Below are 19,525 nucleotides of genomic sequence, written 5' to 3'. Positions count from 1 at the left end.
AACCGCGGACCTCCCATATGGTAGACGGACGCCCTAACCACTGGGCCAAAGTCCGTTTTCCCTCGGCACACATTTTTCATACTGCCTCATTATCAGCACAGTACATGTTTGGCATAGATACAAGAATATTACATTATTATTGCTAAACACAGTCCATAGGTCACTCCAGTTGTATTTTTCCCATGCTTTTCTACATTACCACCATCCTGCGATAGTGATGTATGTTTGCTCTAACTAACAAAGGACACTCCTATCTGTATTATCAACCACAATTCTCATCTACCTTAGAGTTTACTGTACTATTCAGTTCCTAGATTATTCTTTAGCATTCTGTCAATTTGCATTTACATCCCTAGACTACCATTTTCAGCCACATCCCCATTTATAAACAAGTTACTTACTATGTGTTACCATCCACTCTATACATTTCCACACTTTTACAGTAAAGCTAATTAAAATTTCTACATACAGTGAACATCAGTAGTCCTTTCAGTTCTCCTCGTATCTCCTTTAAGAATCCACCACCCACCACCAGGTCTTGGAGATATTTTCCTACATTTTCTTCTAGAAGCTTAATGGTTCTTGCTTTTATATTTAGATTTTTTATCTATTTTGAGTTAATTTTTGTATAAGGTGTGAAGTAGGGGTCTTCTTTCCTTCTTTTGGCTATGGATATCCAGTTCTCTCAGCACCATTTGTTGAATGGACTGTTCTGCCCAAGCTGGGTGGGTTTGACAGGCTAGTCAAAAATCACTTGACCGTAGATGTGAGGGTCTGTTTCTGAATCATCAATTTGGTTCCATTGGTCTATGTGTTTTTATGCCAGTACCATGCTGTTTTTCCCACTGTAGCTAGGTAATATTTAAAGTCTGGAGATCAGAGTCCTTCAGCTTGCTTTTACTTTTCAGGATGTTTCTGGCTATTCAGGATCCCTTACCTTTCCAAATAAATTGATAATTATGTTTTCAATTTATTTTAAAAATGCTGGTAGAATTTTTATCAGGATTCCATTGAATCTGTGTATCAATTGTGTAGAATTGACATCTTAATGAAATTTAATCTTCAAATCTGTGAGCATGGAATGTTCTTCCAATTATTTAGGCCTTTTTTGATTTCTCTTAACACAGTAGTTTTCTGAATACAAGTGCTTTACATCACTGGTAAAGTTTATTCCTGAATATTTGGGTTTTATCTGTCATATTTTATTTTTACCCCTTGTTTGACACTTTTAGTTAATTTTATTGATATAATCTTCATTTCTAGACTCTGCCAGGCCTCCCTCTCCTATCTTTTCAGACTCAGGCACACCCTTTACCATTTCCTGCAAAGCCGGTCTCTTGGTTACAAACTCTCTCAGTTTCTGTTTATCTGTGAATACTCTAAACTCACCCTCATTTTTGAAAGACAGTTTTGCTGGATATAAGAGTCTTGGCTGGAAGTTTTTCTCTTGCAGTATCTTAAATATATCATACCACTGTCTTCTTGCCTCCGTGGTTTCTGGTGAGAAATCACCACTTAATCTTATTGGGTATTCCTTATATGTTATGCATTGCTTTTCTCTTGCTGTTCTCAGAATTCTCTCTTTGTCTTTGGCATTTGACATTCTGATTAGTATGTGTTTTGGAGTTGGTTTATTCGGATTTCTTCGGTTGGGAGTACGTGTGCTTCTTGGACATGGATATCTATGTCCTTCAAAAAGGTTGGGAAATTTTCTACCATTATTTCTTCAAATATTCCTTCTGCCCCTTTTCCCTTCTCTTCTCTTGGGACACCAGTGACATGTATGTTTGCATGTCTCTTGCTGTCATTTAGTTCCTTGAGACCTTGTCCAATTTTTTTTCATTCTTCATCTGTTCTTTTGTATGTTTGCATTCAGAGCCCATTTCTTCAAGCTTACCTATTCTTTCTTCTGCCTTCTCAAATCTGCTATTATATGATTGCAATGCATTTTTTATTTCATTTATTGCATCTTTCATTCCCTTAAGATCTGCTGTTTTTCTGGGAAACGGACTTGGCCCAGTGGTTAGGGCGTCCGTCTACCACATGGGAGGTCCGCGTTTCAAACTCCGGGCCTCCTTGACCCATGTGGAGCTGGCCCATGTGCGGTGCTGATGCGCGCAAGGAGTGCCCCTTCACGCAGGGGTGTCCCCCACGTAGGGGGACCCCACGTGCAAGGAGTGCGCCCTGTAAGGAGAGCCACCCAGCGCGAAAGAAAATGCAGCCTGCCCAGGAATGGTGCCACCCACACTTCCTTGCCACTGATGACAACAGAAGCGGACAAAGAAGACGCAGCAAATAGACACAGAGAACAGACTACCGGGGGAGGGGGGGTGGAAATTAAATAAAATAAATAAATCTTTAAAAAAAAAAAAAGATCTGCTATTTTTCTATATATGCCTTCAAATTCTTCTTCGTGCTCATCCAGTGTCCTCTAGTATCCTTAATCTCTTTAGCCATCTCACTGAATTTATTAAGGAGATTTGTTTGAGCATCTATGATTAGTTGTCTCCACTCTTTTATGTCATCTGGAGACTTGTTCCTTTAACTGGGCCGTATCTTCCTGTTTCTTGGTGTGGATTATAATTTTTTATTGGTGTCATGGCATCTGGATTACTATTTATTCTGGGTACAGCTTTTCTTTTTAGTTTAGGGCTTCCTGCTCTTTCTCCCTTGCTGATTGTGCAGTAGGAGCCAGTGGTGTAGTTGGTGCTATAAGCTGTGGAAGCTCAGCTGCCCTCCTTACTCCAGGAATCGATGAAGCTTCTCCCAACGTTCTCCTTTGCCAGGAGTAGGGACAGTCACAGCTGTGTGGAATAATCCAAGTCGTGCATACCTAGACTGTGGTTGCCCAGAGATACTGATTAATCTTCACTCTCCTTTCTCCTCTGCTGGGGCAGAGATGGAGCTGCAGGTGTGGCAAGCAATCTATGCCATGTGGGTCCAAAATGACTGCGGTTGACTTGGTAGACTTGCGATTATTCAGTCTATGCCAGCCAAATGTACCTGCAGTTATCTGGAGAAGCTGGTGCAGGGCCTGCCAGCTTCCTCCCTGCCAGAGTGGGGGGTGGGGTGGGGCAGCCTAGGCTAGGGCTTCAGGTGATCTGGGTGAAAGAAACCTGTCTCTACCAGCACTGTGATTTTCAGTCCACCATGCTTCCCATTGTGCCAGATGTGGATTTAAGATGGCGGCTACCGGCCTCTTTCTGATTTGGACAGGCTCAAACTTTAGCTGTTCTTAGGATTATACTTTAGCCCACCGATTGTACTAATTAGTAGCTGAAGTTGGTGTCCAACTATCTCTTCCTCTCCCAGTTTTGGGAAGTGGAGCTTCCAATTCCAGCTGCGGAACAGCTCCCGAGGTGGCTTGTGCCTACATGGATATGGGCAACAGCCTCTGTGGTGTGGAGCACTTTACTTATGAATCTTCTCTGCAAATGGGCAGTCTTCTCCTTCCATTCCTTCAAGAATGTTGCAGGGTGCTCTTCTGGTCTCCTGGAGCCCCCCAATAGGTGCTTCAGATAGCCTTGGGTGTTTACTTACTGCCCTGTAGCAGGAACTGACTCTAGGAGCTCCTTACTCCACCACCATCTTGCTGGTTCTCCCAATTATGGATTTTAATCCTAAGTCTATTGGATATTTCCAGTTGTTTTCTCTTGGTATTAGGTTGGTGCAAAAGGAATTGCAGTTTCGGACTTTGAATTTTAAATCATTATAACTAGGCTCAAACAAATCTTTATTAATCAAAATAGGAACCATTACAATCAATACACTTTTGCCAATGAGAAATAAGTTTGTTTATTCCTGTAGTGTAAAAATCTGTGCTTTGGGATTTGATGAACTCTTGGAATGCATTTTCTGCATCCTCCTGGTTGTGAAAGTGTTTTGCCTGCAAAAAGGTGTCGGGATGCTTGAAGAAGTTGTAGTCGGTTGGCAAGAGGTCAGGTGAATATGGCGGATGAGGCAAAATTTCATAGCCCAATTCATTGAAGCTTTGGTTGTGCCATGTGTGGTTGGGTGTTATCATGGAGAAGAATTGGGCCCTTTCTGTCGACCAATGCTGCCTGCAGGCATTGCAGGTTTTGGTGTATCTCATCGATTTGCTGAGCATACTTCTCAGATGTAGTGGTTTCGCCGGGATTCAGAAAGCTGTAGTGGGTCAGACCAGCAGCAGACCACCAAACAGTGACCGTGATCCTTTTTTTTTGGTCCAAGTTTGGCTTTGGAAAGTGTTTTGGAACTTCCTCTTGGGTCCAGCCACTGAGCTGGTTGTCACCAGTTGTCATATAAAATTTACTTTTCATTGCATGTCACAATCCAATTGAGAAATGGTTCGTTGTTATGTAGTATAAGAGAAGATGACACTTCAAAATGACCATTTTAAAAATTTTCAGTCAGCTCATGAGGCAACCTTTCCAATTTGCTTCAAATGCCAAATGACCATAGAATCGTCAACGTTGAGTTTTTGGCAACATCTCATGTAGTTGTAAGAGGATCATCTTCGATGATTGCTCTCAGTTGGTTGTTGTCAACTTCTGATGGCCAACCACTATGCTCTTTATCTTCAAGGCTCTCGTCTTCTTTGCAAAACTTCTTGAACCATCACTGCTCTGTATGTTTGTTAGCAGTTCCTGGCCAAATGTGTTGATGTTGCAAGTTGTTTCGCTGCTTTACGACCCATTTTGAACTCAAATAAGAAAATTGCTCAAGTTTGCTTTTTGTCTAACATCATTTCCACAGTCTAAAATAAATATAAAATAAACAGCAAGTAATGTCATTAGCAAAAAAACATAAAGCGAGGAATGCACATTTAAATGATGTATAACTTAACCACATTTATTTAAGAATGTATGCCAATATCAAACAGCAAATTTCAACAATGCAAAATCGCAATTACTTTTGCACCAATCTAATATTTCAACCTTGTTTTTTTGGGGGGTGGGGAGTGTAAAATGATGTACAGAGTATTTAAAGCTTTGTGTAATAAAATTTGTCCATTTTCCGTTATGGCTCCTGGCATATGTGTCTTTTTTATAGAAGCCCTTCACTGTCCCAAGTCTAGGGACTCTAGACAAGTCCCTTGTCTAGAGGAGAAAGACAAGAAGAGAAGACAAAAAGAGAAATAGTTACAGAAGATCACACAGTGAATGGACACAGCAAAAAGACCCAAAAAACAAAAAACAATACCCCAGCAGGACAGGGGAGGGGGAAGGGAAGGAAAAATTATATATATATATATATATATATATATATATATATATATATATATATATATTTTTTTTTTTTTTTTGGCTGTTTAATTCACCTGGAATTTATTTTTGCATATACTTTGAGGTAGACTAAATAGTCAAAAATTTTCCAACTCATTGAATATCTCAATCTCCCCTTCATTTTTTATATCAAATACAATTTATACATGGAAAAGTTTTAAACTCTTTTAGTCTAGAGATAAATTTATCTGAACTTGTGCCAGTAGTAATACACTTTAAAATTATTGACATTTCACTTGATATTTGAAATATGGTGGGTAAGTCTCTTCCATAATTATCTTTCAACAGTTTCTTGATTATGCTTGTACATTTTTGTTAAACATATGAACTTTAGAATTACCTTGTTGAGCACCTTAAAAATTTTTTGTTGAGTTTTTTTAATTTGCTTTACATTGACCTTATAGATTAATTTGGGGAAAACCAACAATTTATGGCTTATTTCACTTAACACTGTTTTCAAGGTTCATTTATGTTGTAGCATGTATCAGAACTGCATTTCTTTCTATGATTGAATAATATTCCATTGCATGTATATACCACGTTTAGTTTATCCAGTCATCTGTTGATGGACACTTGGGTTGCTTACACCTTGTGGCTATTGTGAAAATGCTGCTATGAACACTGGTGTACAAGTGTCTATTTGAGTTCCCATTCTCAATTGTTTTGGGTATATATTAGGAGTGCAATTGCTGCATCATGTGGTAATTCTATGTTTACCTTTTTGAGGAACCACCAAAAAGTTTCCACCACAGCTGCACCATTTTTCATTCCATGAGGAATGCACAAGGGTTCCAATTTCTTCGCATGCTGGCGGTGGCAGTTTGAGATTATTTTATGAATTCTAAAAAGAGAAATATTATGTTTGCAAACTAATCTATTCCTGTGGGTGTGATACCCATTAATTGCATTAATACAATTGAAGAGCCTTTAATTAGATTACCTGTTAAGATTGCTTTAGGGCTTTTTATTGGACTGTGTCAGTGAGGTGGGACTAAGGTTGACACCCCACCTCTTGATGGGCCTCATATAAACAGATGCTCACTCAGAGAGACACAGAGAGAGGCGAGCTCTGCCATCTTTGATCCTGCTTTGTGAAAGAGAGGCTCAAACAGCTGAGGCCTCCGGGAGAGAAGAGCCATTTGCTTGAGATCTTATCTGAAATTGTGAAAAGAGCAGAACAGTCATGACTGACAGAGGAGACCCAGAAACAAACCTATGCAGGAAGAGAGAGGACTACAGGATTGCTTAAACATAAAGCCCAAAGAGGCGAGGGTGAGCCCCGAAGGAAGGCTGGAACCTGGGCAAAGATGAGTGGCCGTCTTGCTTCATCAGCTGGAAACACACCAGTGAGGCCTTAGAATGAAATGATGAAACTACTATTGGAAACAGGGGGAAAGGCAATGCTTGTTTTGATGTTGCAGAGAACTTGGCAAGATTGACTTCTGATGTTAGATGGAAGGGAGAATTTGAAAATGATGAACTTGGACATTTAACTAAAGAGACTTCCAAAATAAATGTGGAAAATGCAGCTGGCTTCTCCTTGCAGGTTATAGCAAAATGCAATAGGAAATAGATAAGCTGAGAACTGAATTGTGGGGCACAAAGAAATTCTAAGCTTCTGGAAATCAAGGCCCCAGATGATAGTGCCCCATTTGAGAGATTAACTAAATTTGGAACATGTAAGTCAGGATTGTAGAAAGGACTTGCAGAAAATTCTTACTGTCTGATGGCTTGGACCCGTGTTTCCTGCCTGCTAAACCAACAAGTTCTTTGGGAGATCTGTATGAATTAAACCACTGTCCGCCTACACTGAAAGGGACAGGGAGGGAGAGATTGAAGGAAAAACTGCTTCGAGAGGAAAACCGTGGAGCTGAAGTCTGGAATTAAGACATCTCTTTGGGCCAGCAGAGGGACCCAATCATGTATATGGAGAGGGTGAGTTTGCCCCAGTTTAAAGAGGATGGATATTCCAGCGTGCTGTTCAGGGAGAGTTCAGCTGCCTCAGGCTACAGAGAGGGTGAGTGTATTCCCTAATGGTTGGAGAGAGTTGGGTTACCACACCACTTCTCTGAAAAGGGTGGACCTGTTCCCCTTAGGTAGGGGAGAGTTAGGTCACCATTCCAGTCTCTGAGGGGGGTTGGCCTGTTTCCCATAGGCTAGGAAGAGTAGGGTTGCCACCCCACTGTTCTGAGGGAGGGTGAGCCTGTTCCCCATAGATTAGGGAAGGCCAGGTCACCACGCCATTGTTCTGCAGGGGGTTGGGCCTGTATGTCAGAGATTAGGGAGAATGTAGCTGCCACCTCACTGTACTAAGAGGGTTGAGACTGTCCCCCAGAAAGTGAAGTGTGACAGTCACTCCAATGTTCTTTGAGGGTCTGGAACTTGGTCACCACCACATAATAGTACTGCTAGTTACAAACATTATGTTGGGTTTTCACCTTTTCTATTCATTCCAAAAATTAACACATCTTTTTTTACCAATTCTGCACAAGTTATCCTCAGCTTTCCATTCTCTAACCTCATTCTATTTTCTGGTGACCCATATCCAAGTTATTAATGCCATGAGATTACACCATATATTTTGTTCATAGTAGCTCAATCTTACAGTATCCTTTTGTATCTGGTTTGCTTTGCTCAATATAATTCCTCTAGGTTCATCCATGTTGTCAAATGCTTTGACTTCATTTTTCTTACAACTGCATAATATTTCATTGTGTGAATGCACGACAGTTTATCTGTTCATTGGTTGATCAACATTGGGTTGTTCCCAACTTTTGGCAGTCATGAATAATGCCGCTATGAACATTGGTGTGCAGATGTCTGTTTGCATGACTGCTCTTGTTCTTCTGGGTATATACCCAGTAGTGGTATTGCCAGGTCACATGGCAAATCTATATTCAGTCTTTAGGACTGCCACACAGTCCTCCACAGTGTCTGTACCATTCCACCTTCCCACCAACAGTGAATAAGTTTTCCTATCTCTCCACATTCTCTCCAGCACTTAGTGGTCATTCTGATAGGTGTGAAATGATAATCTCATTGTAAATTTAATTTGCATTTCCTTAATCTCTAGTGATGCTGAACATTTGTTCATGTGTTTTTTTGCCATTTGTATTTTTGGACAAATGTCTATTAGTCTTTTGCCCTTTTTAAAATCAGATTATTTGTCTTTTTATTGTTGAGTTGTAGCATCTCCCTATATATCTTGGATATTAAACCATTATCAGATATGTGATTCCCAAATATTTTTTCCTGTTAAGTCGGCTGCCTCTTCACCCTCTTGACAAAGTCCTTTGAGGCATAAAAGTGTTTAATTTTGAGGGGGTAGCCTTTATTTTTTCTTTTGTTGCTTATGCTTTGGGTGTAAGGTCCAAGAAACTACCATCTACCACAAGGTCTTGAAGACATTTCCTACATTTTCTTCTAGTAGTTCTGTTGTCCTAGCTTTTATATTTAGGTCTTTGGTCCATTTTGAGTTGATCCTTCTATAGGGAGTGAAATAGGGGTCCTTTTTCGTTCTTTTGGTTTATATCCAGTTCTCCCAGCACCATTTGTTGAAGACACTGTTTTGTCCCCTTAACATGACTTTGGTAGATTTGCCAAAAACCAGTTGGCCATAGAGGTGAGGGTCTGGATTCTCAGTTTTATTCCACTGATTGTCGTGTCTATGCCATTACTAGGGTGTTTTGACCACTATAGCTTTGGAATATGTTTCAAGGTCAGACAGTGAAATTCCTCTCACATTGCTCCTCTTTTTTAGAATGCTTTTGGCTATTCGGGTGCATTTTGCCTCCCAAATGAATCTGGTAATTGCCTTTTCTTTTTCTGTAAAGTAGGCTGTTGGAATTTTGATTGATATTGCATTGAATCTATAAATGAATTTGGAGAGGATTGGTGTCTTCATGATATTTAGTCTTCCAATCCATGAACACGGAATGCCTTTTCATTTGTTTAGGTCGTCATTGATTTAACATTGTTTTATAGTTTTCTGCATATAGGTTCTGTACTTCTTTGGTTAAAATAATTCCTAGGTATTTGAGTCTTTTTGTTGCTATTGTAAATGGAATTTCCCCCCTGATTTCCTCCTCAGATTGTTCAATATTAGTGTACAGAAACATTACTGATTTTTACATTTTGATCTTCTATCCTGCCATTCCTGAACTCATTTTTTAGTTCAAGTAATTTTGTCATAAACATTTCAGAGTTTTCTAAATATAGGATCATGTCATCTGCACGTAGTGAGAGTTTTACTTCCTCTTTTCCTATTTGGATGCCTTTTTTTCTTGTTTAACATCTAGCAGAATGTTGAATAACAGTGGTAACAGTGCGCATCCTTGTCTTGTTCACAGTCTTAGAAGGAAAGCTTTCAATCTTTCCCCATTGAGTATGATGTTGACTGTGAGTATTTCATATATGCCTTTTATCATATTGTGGAATTTTCCTTCTATTCCTATCTTTTGAAGTGTTTTTATCAAGAAAGATGCTGGGTTTTGTCAAATGCCTTTTCTTCATTGATTGAGATGATCAAGTGGTGTTTTTTTTTCACAGTTGAATAAAAACATACATTTCTCAATTAAATGTACTGGATACATATACATTTTTTAAATCATACAATATGTTACACTATATATTTGGTTCATAATAATGCAATCATACAGTATTTGTACTTTTATGCCTGGCTTGCTTCACTCAACATAATGTCCTCCAGGTTCATCCATGTTGTCATTTGCTTTATGACTTCATTTCTTCTTAGAGCTGTATGATATTCTGTCATGTGTATACACCACAGTTTATTCATTCAGCAATTGATGGACACCTGGGATGTTCCCATCTTTTGCCAATTGTGAATAATGCTGCTATGAACATCCATATGCAGATGTCTCTTCCTATGACTGCTGTCAGTTCTTCTGGATATATACCCAGTAGTGTTATTGCTGGGTCATGTGGAAAGTCTATATTAGACTTCTTTAGAAACTGCCGAACAGTCCTTCACAGTGGCTGTACCATTCTGTTTTCCCACCAAGAGAGAATAAGTGTTCCTATCTCTCCACATCCCCTCCAACTCTTGTAGTGCTCTTTTTAATAGAGGTCATTCTGGTAGGCATGAAATGGTATCTCATTGTAGTTTTGATTTGCATTTCCCTTATCATTAGTGATGTTGAGCATTTCTTCATGTGTTTTTTTTGCCATTTGTATTTCTTCTTTGGACAAATGTCTATTCAAATCTTTTGCCCATTTTTTAATTGGGTGGTTTGTCTTTTTTTTTTTTTTTAGTTGTAACATCTCTTTATATACCCTGGATATTAAACGTTTATCAGATATGTGATTTCCAAATATTTTTTCCCGTTGAATGGGTTGCCTTTTCACCCTTTTGACAAAGTCCTGTGAGGTGCAAAAGTGTTTACTTTTGAGAAGGTCCCCATTTATCTATTTTTTCTTTTGTTGCACTTGCTTTGGGTGTAAGGTCCAAGAGACCACCACCTACTACAAGGTCTTGAAGATGTTTCCCTACATTTTCTTCTAGTATTTTTTTTGTCCTGGTTTTTATGTTTAGGTCTTTGATCCGTTTTGAGTTGATTCTTGTGTAGGGAGTGAAGTAGGGGTCCTCTTTCATTCTTTTGGTTATAGATATCCAGTTGTCCCAGCACCATTTGTTGAAGAGACTGTTTTGTCCTGTTAACATGGACTTGGTAAGTTTGTCAAAAACCAATTAACTGTATAGGTGAGGGTTTATTTCTGGATTTTCAATTCTATTCCACTGACCAATGTGTTTATCTTTAGGACAGCACCATGCTGTTTTGACCACTGTAGCTTATAATATGTTTCAAGGACAGGCAGTGAAATTCCTGCCACATTGTTCTTCTTTTTTAGAATACTTTTGGCTATGCCGGTACACTTTCCCTTCTAAATCAATTTGGTGATTGCTTCTTCTCATTCTGTAAAGTAAGCTGTTGGGATTTTGATTGGTATTGCACTGAATATGTAAATCAGTTTGGGTATGATTGACATCTTCAAGATATTTATTTTTCCAATCCATGAACACAGAATATCTTTCCATTTGTTTAGGTCTTTTAAAATTTCTTTTTTCATTGTTTTGTAGTTTTCTGCATATAGGTCCAGGACTTCTTTGGTTAAATTGATTCCTAGGTATTTGAGTCTTTTTGTTACTATTGAAAGTGGAAATTTCCCCGATTTCCTCCTTAGATTGTTCAGTACTAGTGTACAAAAACACTACTTTTTTTTATGTTGATCTTGTATCCTGCCACTTTGCTGAACCTCATTTGTTAGCTCAAGTAGCTTTGTCATGGATACTTCAGAATTTTCTAAGTACCAGATCATGTCATCTGCGTATAATGAGAGTTTTATTCCTCTCCTCCTATTTGGATGCCTTTAATTTTTTTTTTCTTGTCTAATTGCCCTAGCTAGAAGTTCAGGTACAATACTGAATAACAGTGGGTATCCTTGTCTTGTTGGCTATGGGTTTTTCATGTATGCCTTTTGTCATATTGAGTAAATTTTCTTCTATTCCTATCTTTTGAGGTGTTTTTATTAAAAAAGGATGCTGAATTTTGTCGAATACCTTTTCTGTGTCAGTTGAGATGATCATTTGGTTTTTTTCTTTCACCTTGTTAATGTGGTGCATTATGTTGATAGATTTTCCTTTGTTGAACCATTCTTGCATATGAGGAATAAATCCCACTTGGTTGTGATATATAAGTCTTTTGATATGCTGTTGAATTTGATTTGCAAGTATTTTGTTGAGAATTTTTGCATCTATGTTCATTAGAGAGATTGGTCTGTAATTTTCTTTTTCTTTTTTTGTAGTATCTTTGTCTGGCTTTGGTATTAGGGTGATATTTGCTTCATAAAATATGTTGGGTAATTTTCCCTCTTCTTCAATTTTTTGAAAGAGTTTAAACAGGATTGATGTTAAGTTTTCTCTAAATGCCTGATAGAATTCAAGCATTTGAATTCCAGGCTTTTCTTTATTGGGAGATTTTTGATGACTGATTCAATCTCTTTAAATGTGGTTGATTTGTTATGTTCTTGTATTTTTTGTAGCGTTATGGTAGGTTGTTTGTGCATTTCTAGGAATTTGTCCATTTCATCTAGGTTGTCTATTTTGTTGGCATTGTTTCTCATAATATGCTTTTTTTTTTAAATTTTTTTTTTAAGGTACCGGGGGCTGGGGATTGTATCCAGGACCTCTTATGTGAGAAGCCAGTGCTCAACCACTGAGCCACATTGGCTTCTCTGACAACTCAGAGAACAAATTTGTTTTTTGCTTGTTATCTGTTTTTGTTTTTTTAAGGAGGCACCGGGAACCTAACACAAGACCTGCCATGTGGGAAACAGGAACTGAACTGCTTGAGCCACATCTGCTCCCTCATAATATCCTCTGATGATCCTTTTTATTTCTGTGGCTTCAGTTGTAACTTTGCCCCATTCATTTCTGATTGTATTTATTTGCATCTTATTTCTTTTTTCTTTATTAGTCTAGCTAGGAGATTGTCAATTTTATTGATCTTCTCAAAGAACCAGCTTTTGGTTTTGTTGATTTTCTCTATTGTGTTTTGTTCTCAATTTCATTTATTTCTGCTCTGATCTTCATTATTTCTTTCCTTCTGTTTGCTTTGGAAATGGTTTGCTGTTCTTTTTCTAGTGTCTCCCATTGTTCAGTTAGACCTTTGATTTGAGCTCTTTATTCTTTTTTAATTTAGGTGCTTAGGACTATAAATTTCCCTCTCAGCACTGCTTTCACTGTATCCCATCAGTTTTGATAAGTTGTGTTCTCATTTTCATTGTCTCAGTATATTTACTAATTGCACTTAAAATTTCTTCTTTGATTACTTAAGAGTGTATTGTTCAGCCTCCACACATTTGTGAATTTACATCTTTCCTTTCAATTATTGATTTCCAGTTTCATTCCATTATGGTCTGAGAAGGTACTTTGTATAATGTCTGTCTTTTTATATTTATTGAGTCTTGCATTGTGACCTAACATGTGGTCACATCCTGGAGAAAGAACATGAACACTTGAGAAGAATGCATAACCTGCTGTGTTTGGTGCAATATTCTGTATAAGTCTTGTAGGTCTAGCTTGTTTATCATGTTGTTCAATTCCACTGTTTCCTTGTTGATCTTCTGTCTAGTTCTATCTAATGATGTGAATGGTGTGTTGAAGTCTCCAACTATTATTGTAGAGATGTCTAATTCTCCCTTCAGTTTTGCAACAGTTTACTTCATATATTTTGGAGCATCCTGGTTAGGTACATAGATCTTTATGACTGTTATTTCTTTTTATTAATATCTAATATTCTTCTGTATCTTTTACAACCTTTTTGCATTTAAAGTCTGTTTTGTCCAATATTAGTGTAGCTACCCCTGCTCTTCCCCCCCCTCCTCTTTTTTGATTACTGTTTGCATTACCTTTTTCCAACCTTTCACTTTCAACTGGTTTATATCCCTGGGTCTAAGGTAAATCTGTAGGCAGCATATGGTTGGTTCATGTGTTTTTTATCCATTCTTTCAGCCTATATCTTTTGGTTGGGGAGTTTAATCCATTCACATTCAATGATATTATTTTAAATGCATCATTTACTTCTACCATTTTATTCTTTGGTTTTCATAGGTCATATCTAATTTTCATCTGTCTTTTTACTCTTTGCTTACCCTTTCTGTTATTCTTTCTTCTATACTGTCCTCCAAGCCTCTCTCTTCTGTCTTTTTCTTTCAGGCTGTAAGGCTTCCTTTAATATTTCCTGCAAAGGTAGATTCTTTTTTTTTTTTTAATGAACTCTTAGTTTCTGTTTGTTTGTGAATATTTTAATCTCACTTTCATATTTGAAGGTCAAGGCTTTGAACCTGGGCCTTAGTATGTGGGAAGCCAGTGCTCAACATTGAGTCATATTAGCTTCCCTGAGTAGTATTTTTTCATTTGTTTTGCTTGTTTGTTCCCTTCCCCCCCCCCCCCAGAAGACACCAGGAACTGAACCTTGGACCTCCCATGTGGGAGGCAGGAACTCAACTGCTTGAACCATATCCCTTTCCCCCGACCCTGCTGTTTTTGCTGTCTGTATCCATTCGCTATGTGATCTTCTGTATCTGTTTCTCTTTTTGTCTTCTCTTCTCATCTTTCTCCTCTAGGATTCACTGGGATTTGATTCTGGGGGCCTCTGATGTGAAGAGAGGTTCCCTGTCAATTGTGCCACCTCAGTTCCTGGTCTCTGCTGCATTTCACCTTGACTCTCCACTTTGTCTATCTTTTGTTGTGTCATCATCTTGCTGTGTGACTCTGGCTCACCGCATGGGCACTTGGCTTGCCATGTAGTATGGCTTGTATAGCAGTTCGATATGGTTATAAATTCCAAAAATAGATATTGGATTATGTTTGTTATCTGGTCTGTACCTGGGCATGATTGAGTTATGATTAGGACTTTAATTGGGCCATGTCATTAGGGCCCACCAAGGGGTGGGGACTCACAGATAAAAGGCATGACAAAGAACAGAGTTGAAGGTTTTTGATATTGGAGTTCGATGCTAAAGCCTTAAGCTAGAACCGTGGGAAGTAAGCTCACAGAGGAAAGAGAAGCCAGCCCCAGGAAGAGAGGAACACTGAGCCCAGGAAGAAGCAAGCCCTGGGAAGGAAAGAACCTTGAACCCAGAGAGAAGCAAGACCCTGGAAAGGAGGAACCCAGGAAGCCAGAACCCTCGCAGACGTCGGCAGCCATCTTGCTCCAACATGTGCAAATAGACTTTGGTGAGGGAAGTAACTTATGCTTTATGGCCTGGTATCTGTAAGCTCCTACCCTAAATAAATACCCTTTATAAAAACCAAGCAATTTCTGGTATTTTGCATCAGCACCCCTTTGGCTGACTAATACATGGATTTATGCTTTCATTTCTCTCCCATAAATACTTAGGCATAGAGTTACTTGTTCATATGGTAAATGTATGCTTAACTTTATAAGACATGGCCAAACTGTTTTCCAAAACAGTAGTATCATTTACATACCCATTAGCAGTGTATGAGAATTCCAGTTATACCACATTATTGCCAACATTTGGTATTGTTAGTCTTTGTAACTTTAGTCATTCTAGTGGGTGTGAAATGGTATCTCATTATGGTTGTGATTTTCATACTTTTGATAACTTATGATGTTAAACTTCCTTTTAGATACTTATTAGCCATTTGTATATTTTCTTTAACAATTGAAATTTTATTGGTTGTTTTGAAGATCAGCACAGATGTTATGAACAATTTGTTCACAATTCTTAATGTACATACCGAAAACCTAAAAAACTATGTAGTTGTTTCTCTAAAGTTATCCCAGTGACTTTCCAGCTTAAAATTGGAAGGCAAGTTTTCCTTAGGATATCAAGTTTATCAGTATTTCCAAATGTTGATAAACTGTTACATCTTTAAGTCCCACGAATTCATAATTTAATACCATACACATTACATACTCACATTTCCCGTCTTTTACAGCACATAACAAAGTTATTAGAAAAACTGGACGACCATGACCAAAGATGTCACAGAGTTCTGACAAGGAGAGCCAAGATCAGGGAATGGTTTGAAGAAACAGATCTACAAAAAAACATGGAAATAGGAGTAATTAAAAATGTTCAACACATATTAAATGCATGACTGTGATTCCAAATCACCATTTAGTATATGTTGTATGATAAGTTATAAAAACTGCCAGCTCCCAGTGTTGACACTCAAGACAGTCAACGGCTCCCATAATTTGATATCCCACTATTTTCTGGTTGTACCAAAAAAAAAAAATAAACAACCAGCAAATGATTTCCCCTCTTTAAAAAAAGCATTTACACTTAAAAAAATGGGATGAGGTGGGACTCAAATCACCTTCTTAAAAATGTATCTTCTAGAGCTACTGAAAAAATTTGCATTCACAAAATAGCTGATAAAAATATTCCTTGGATTGTACAAGGAAGAAACAGGGACCATGATAAGATATGGTATATGGTATTAACCAGACTTGGCATCTTTCTCTCCTCCTCCTTCAGGGGCTGGACTCTCCTCACTTTTAGTTTCTCCATTTCTTGCTGATAAATCTTTAAGCTTCTTGGTTAGCCACGTCAGCTCGTTTTCCCTTTGCTCCCCTTTTTCCCTTTGATTGCACTTTTTTCTCTCAAGGTTTATCCTTTCCTGCTGCCTTTTTTTGGCTTCGCTTCCATTTTCACAGGAACAGGTCTAGTGGATAGCCTCGCCCACCTCCTCTTGGGCTTCTCCTTGCCCGCAGCTTTGGCTGAGATGACCTTCCTCTTGGGCCCTTGGCCTGTGCTGCGGGGCGTGACATGCCAAGAGCCTTCTTCCTGGGCTGTGGCCGCTGTGTATCTTCTTTTGTGATTTGCCCATTTTTCAATTGGGTTATTTACTTTCTTATTATTCATTTGTAAAAGTTCTTTATGTCTTATGGATACTAGTTCTTCATTAAATATATATATTTATATTCCAAATATTTTCTCCAAGTGTGTAGTTTCCTTGTCATTTTCTTAATAGTGGCTTTCAAAGAGCAAACATGTTTTCTTTTAACGAAGTCCTTTTTGTCAACTTTTCTTTTATGGTTTATGCTTTTTATGTTATATCTAAGAAATCTTTGCCAATCTCTAGAATCACAAAGATTTTCTCCTATTTTTTTCCTAGACGTTTATAGATTTGGTTTTTATGTTTCAGTCTGTTATTCATTTCAAGTTAATTTTTGTGTATGGTTTGAGATAAAGAACAAGGTCCATTTTTTTCAATTTAAATTAAATTATATTTTTTCTATTTAAATACCTCTTGAGTTGGATTAGCTTAGCCTCGTTGACTATATATGTGTTGGTCTATTGATGGGTTTTCTCCTTCGTTGCATTGATCTGTGTGTCTTTCCTTATGGCAATATTAATACTGTCTTGATCATTGTAACTTTATCACTTACTGAAATCAGTTTGTGTAAGTCCTCCAGAGCTGTTCTTTTTCAAAATTGTTTTGGCAATTCTAGATTGTTTGCATTTGTATATAAACTTAGGAATCAATTTGTCAATTTCTGCAAAAAAATGTATGCAGTTATTCTTTTTCCCTTGTATATAATATCTTGTTTTCTCTAGTTGCTTTTAAGGTTTTCTTTTAATCACTAGTTTTCTGTAATTTGATTATGATGTGCTTTTATGTTTATTTTTAGTTGTTTTATTCTGCTTTTGCTATCATTAGAGGGTTTTTTGTTTTGTTTTTTTGTCTTTTTGGGTTTTTTTTTTTTAATTTATTTTGGCTGTTAAAAAACTGGTTAATAAAAAATTCCCATTAATATTCTCATTGAGATTTGAGAAAATTGTTACTCCAGAACAAAAATAGACTCTTATGAAAAGGAACCAATTAAAGAAACTGTAAGAGAGCTTAAAATTTAAAATGACTATTAAAATAACTCATGGAAATAATAGAATATACATATTTGAAGTCTGGTAATTCATAAGATAAAGTTAAGGAAGCTTTGGCGAATATAAAGCAAAAGGACAAAAAAATTGAAAATATGAAAGAAAAGTTAATAGACATGAAGCCCATAGCTGCAAGCCCAGCCTTTATCTACTAAGAGTTCCAGAAGGAAGAAAAGGAGACAGCTGAAGAGAGGAAAACATTTAAAGCATTACAGAGAAGAATTTCTGAAGGGACACTTAACTCCTCAAATTGGAAGAGTTCATTAATTCCAAGCAGGAAAACAAAAATGGGGCAAATTTAGATACATTTTAGTGACATTTCTATACTCCAGGGATAAAGAAATAGAAGTCCAAAAAACTTTCAGATAGGAAAGACAGGTTCCTACAAAGAATCGTACACTATACTGTACAACACTGGATGGTAAATTATATATTAATATTTTCCACATTCTGAGGAAGAATTATTTTCAAGGAGAAATCTATATTACATTGTCAGTTAAGTGTGAGGATAGATAACTTTAGAAATTAGTTATCTCATGAGACTAAATTTCTCTATTATTTTGTTTACCTCTTTTGGGTTTTGTTTAACCTTGAAGAGAAGGTTAAAATGCAGCAACCAATATTTTCTCTGAAAGAGGCAAGCATTATGTTCCGTCTGTCTGTATGGACAAAGTGCTGCCAAGCTAAAAAGAATAGTATGTGGAGACTTTTCAGAGATTTAGACCTTTATTTGACTTTGTATTCCTATTGCCTAGCTTAGCTGCCAGCATCTTGTATGTGCTCATAGGTTTGCAGAATGAATAAATGAATAAATAAGTAAAGTTTGATATCCCTTAGTTAAGAAGTAAAGCTGGCACTCTTATATATCCTTAGGTGGATGGAGGGGAGTAGTTAGGCAATATTTGCCTTTATGCCAGTAACTCACTGATTGTATTTTTCTCTCTCTAGTTCTAGGCAGTCAATCAGTGTCTTCATTTGATAAATACATAATTAAGGATTCCAAATCTTTCTATGTGTTGGCTGGAATTATTTTTGACAATAGCTTCAAAAAGAGGAAGAAGCCCTTACCACTTTCGGTAAGAACATCTTTTTCATAATAATCTCCTTTTGTAGCCTTGAGTATGAGTTCACTGAGGAATCTTGTTACCTCGGCTTTGATCCATTTCAGCTCTACCAGCTAGCTGCCATCTTATTTCCAGAGGAGACAAGAGAATGCTCCTTTGTTGGTTACACATCTTACAAGTTAGACTTTGAAGTCCTGGTGAGTTTTCTGATTCTTTAAGAGAAAACTTATTCTGAGCAAGCTTCTAACCTGAGAGTACAGGATGGCATATATTCAATTGCTTGCTTAAAAAAGTAGAATGTGTATTTCAGTGGCAGACTCCATAGATTTGAATCCTAGCTCTACAACTTAATAGCTGTGTAATCTTGGAAAAGTTAATGCTTTGGGGCCTCAGTTTTCTTATCCGTGTAGTGGGGTTAATATCAGTACTTAACTTATAGAGCTGTGATAATTAAATGAGTTTATGCTTGTAAAGTGCATAGAAGGGGCTTGGAACTGAGGAATTTTCCATAAAAATTAGTTATTGTTGTTGTCCTTCTTGCAGCATTTCAAATATTGTAGGTTTTTTTGTTTAAGAAAATGGCAGTGTTTTAAACATAGGAATATTTGGTTTGGGATGGAAAACCAACCTGTGTACAGCTTTTGTTTTGTGCTGTACAATCCATAGAACGATTGATTGTTAGAACTTGCATGAGATGTAGGTAGATGGAAAGAACATGCGAATAAAATAGCTAACATTTTTCGACTGCTTCCC

The 19,525-nt window shown here is 37.5% G+C and overlaps 1 protein-coding gene across 1 annotated transcript in view; it reads left to right on the top strand.

Annotated features, from left to right (window-relative positions):
• The window catches only part of LOC101411420 (ATP-binding cassette sub-family A member 17-like), a 258,746-nt gene that overhangs the window by 63,545 nt on the left and 175,676 nt on the right, over window positions 1–19,525 (top strand). Inside the window, exons 4-5 of the mRNA XM_071211442.1 lie at window positions 18,657–18,784; window positions 18,877–18,969. Of these exons, the coding sequence (XP_071067543.1) occupies window positions 18,657–18,784; window positions 18,877–18,969 (221 nt within the window). The remainder of the gene's footprint in view (window positions 1–18,656; window positions 18,785–18,876; window positions 18,970–19,525) is intronic.

The sequence above is a fragment of the Dasypus novemcinctus genome, chromosome 23, assembly GCF_030445035.2.
Source record: "Dasypus novemcinctus isolate mDasNov1 chromosome 23, mDasNov1.1.hap2, whole genome shotgun sequence".
NCBI classification, from domain to species: Eukaryota; Metazoa; Chordata; class Mammalia; order Cingulata; family Dasypodidae; genus Dasypus; species Dasypus novemcinctus.
Note: the sequence above shows the minus strand (reverse complement) of the source record. Positions and strands in the feature narration are given on the sequence as shown.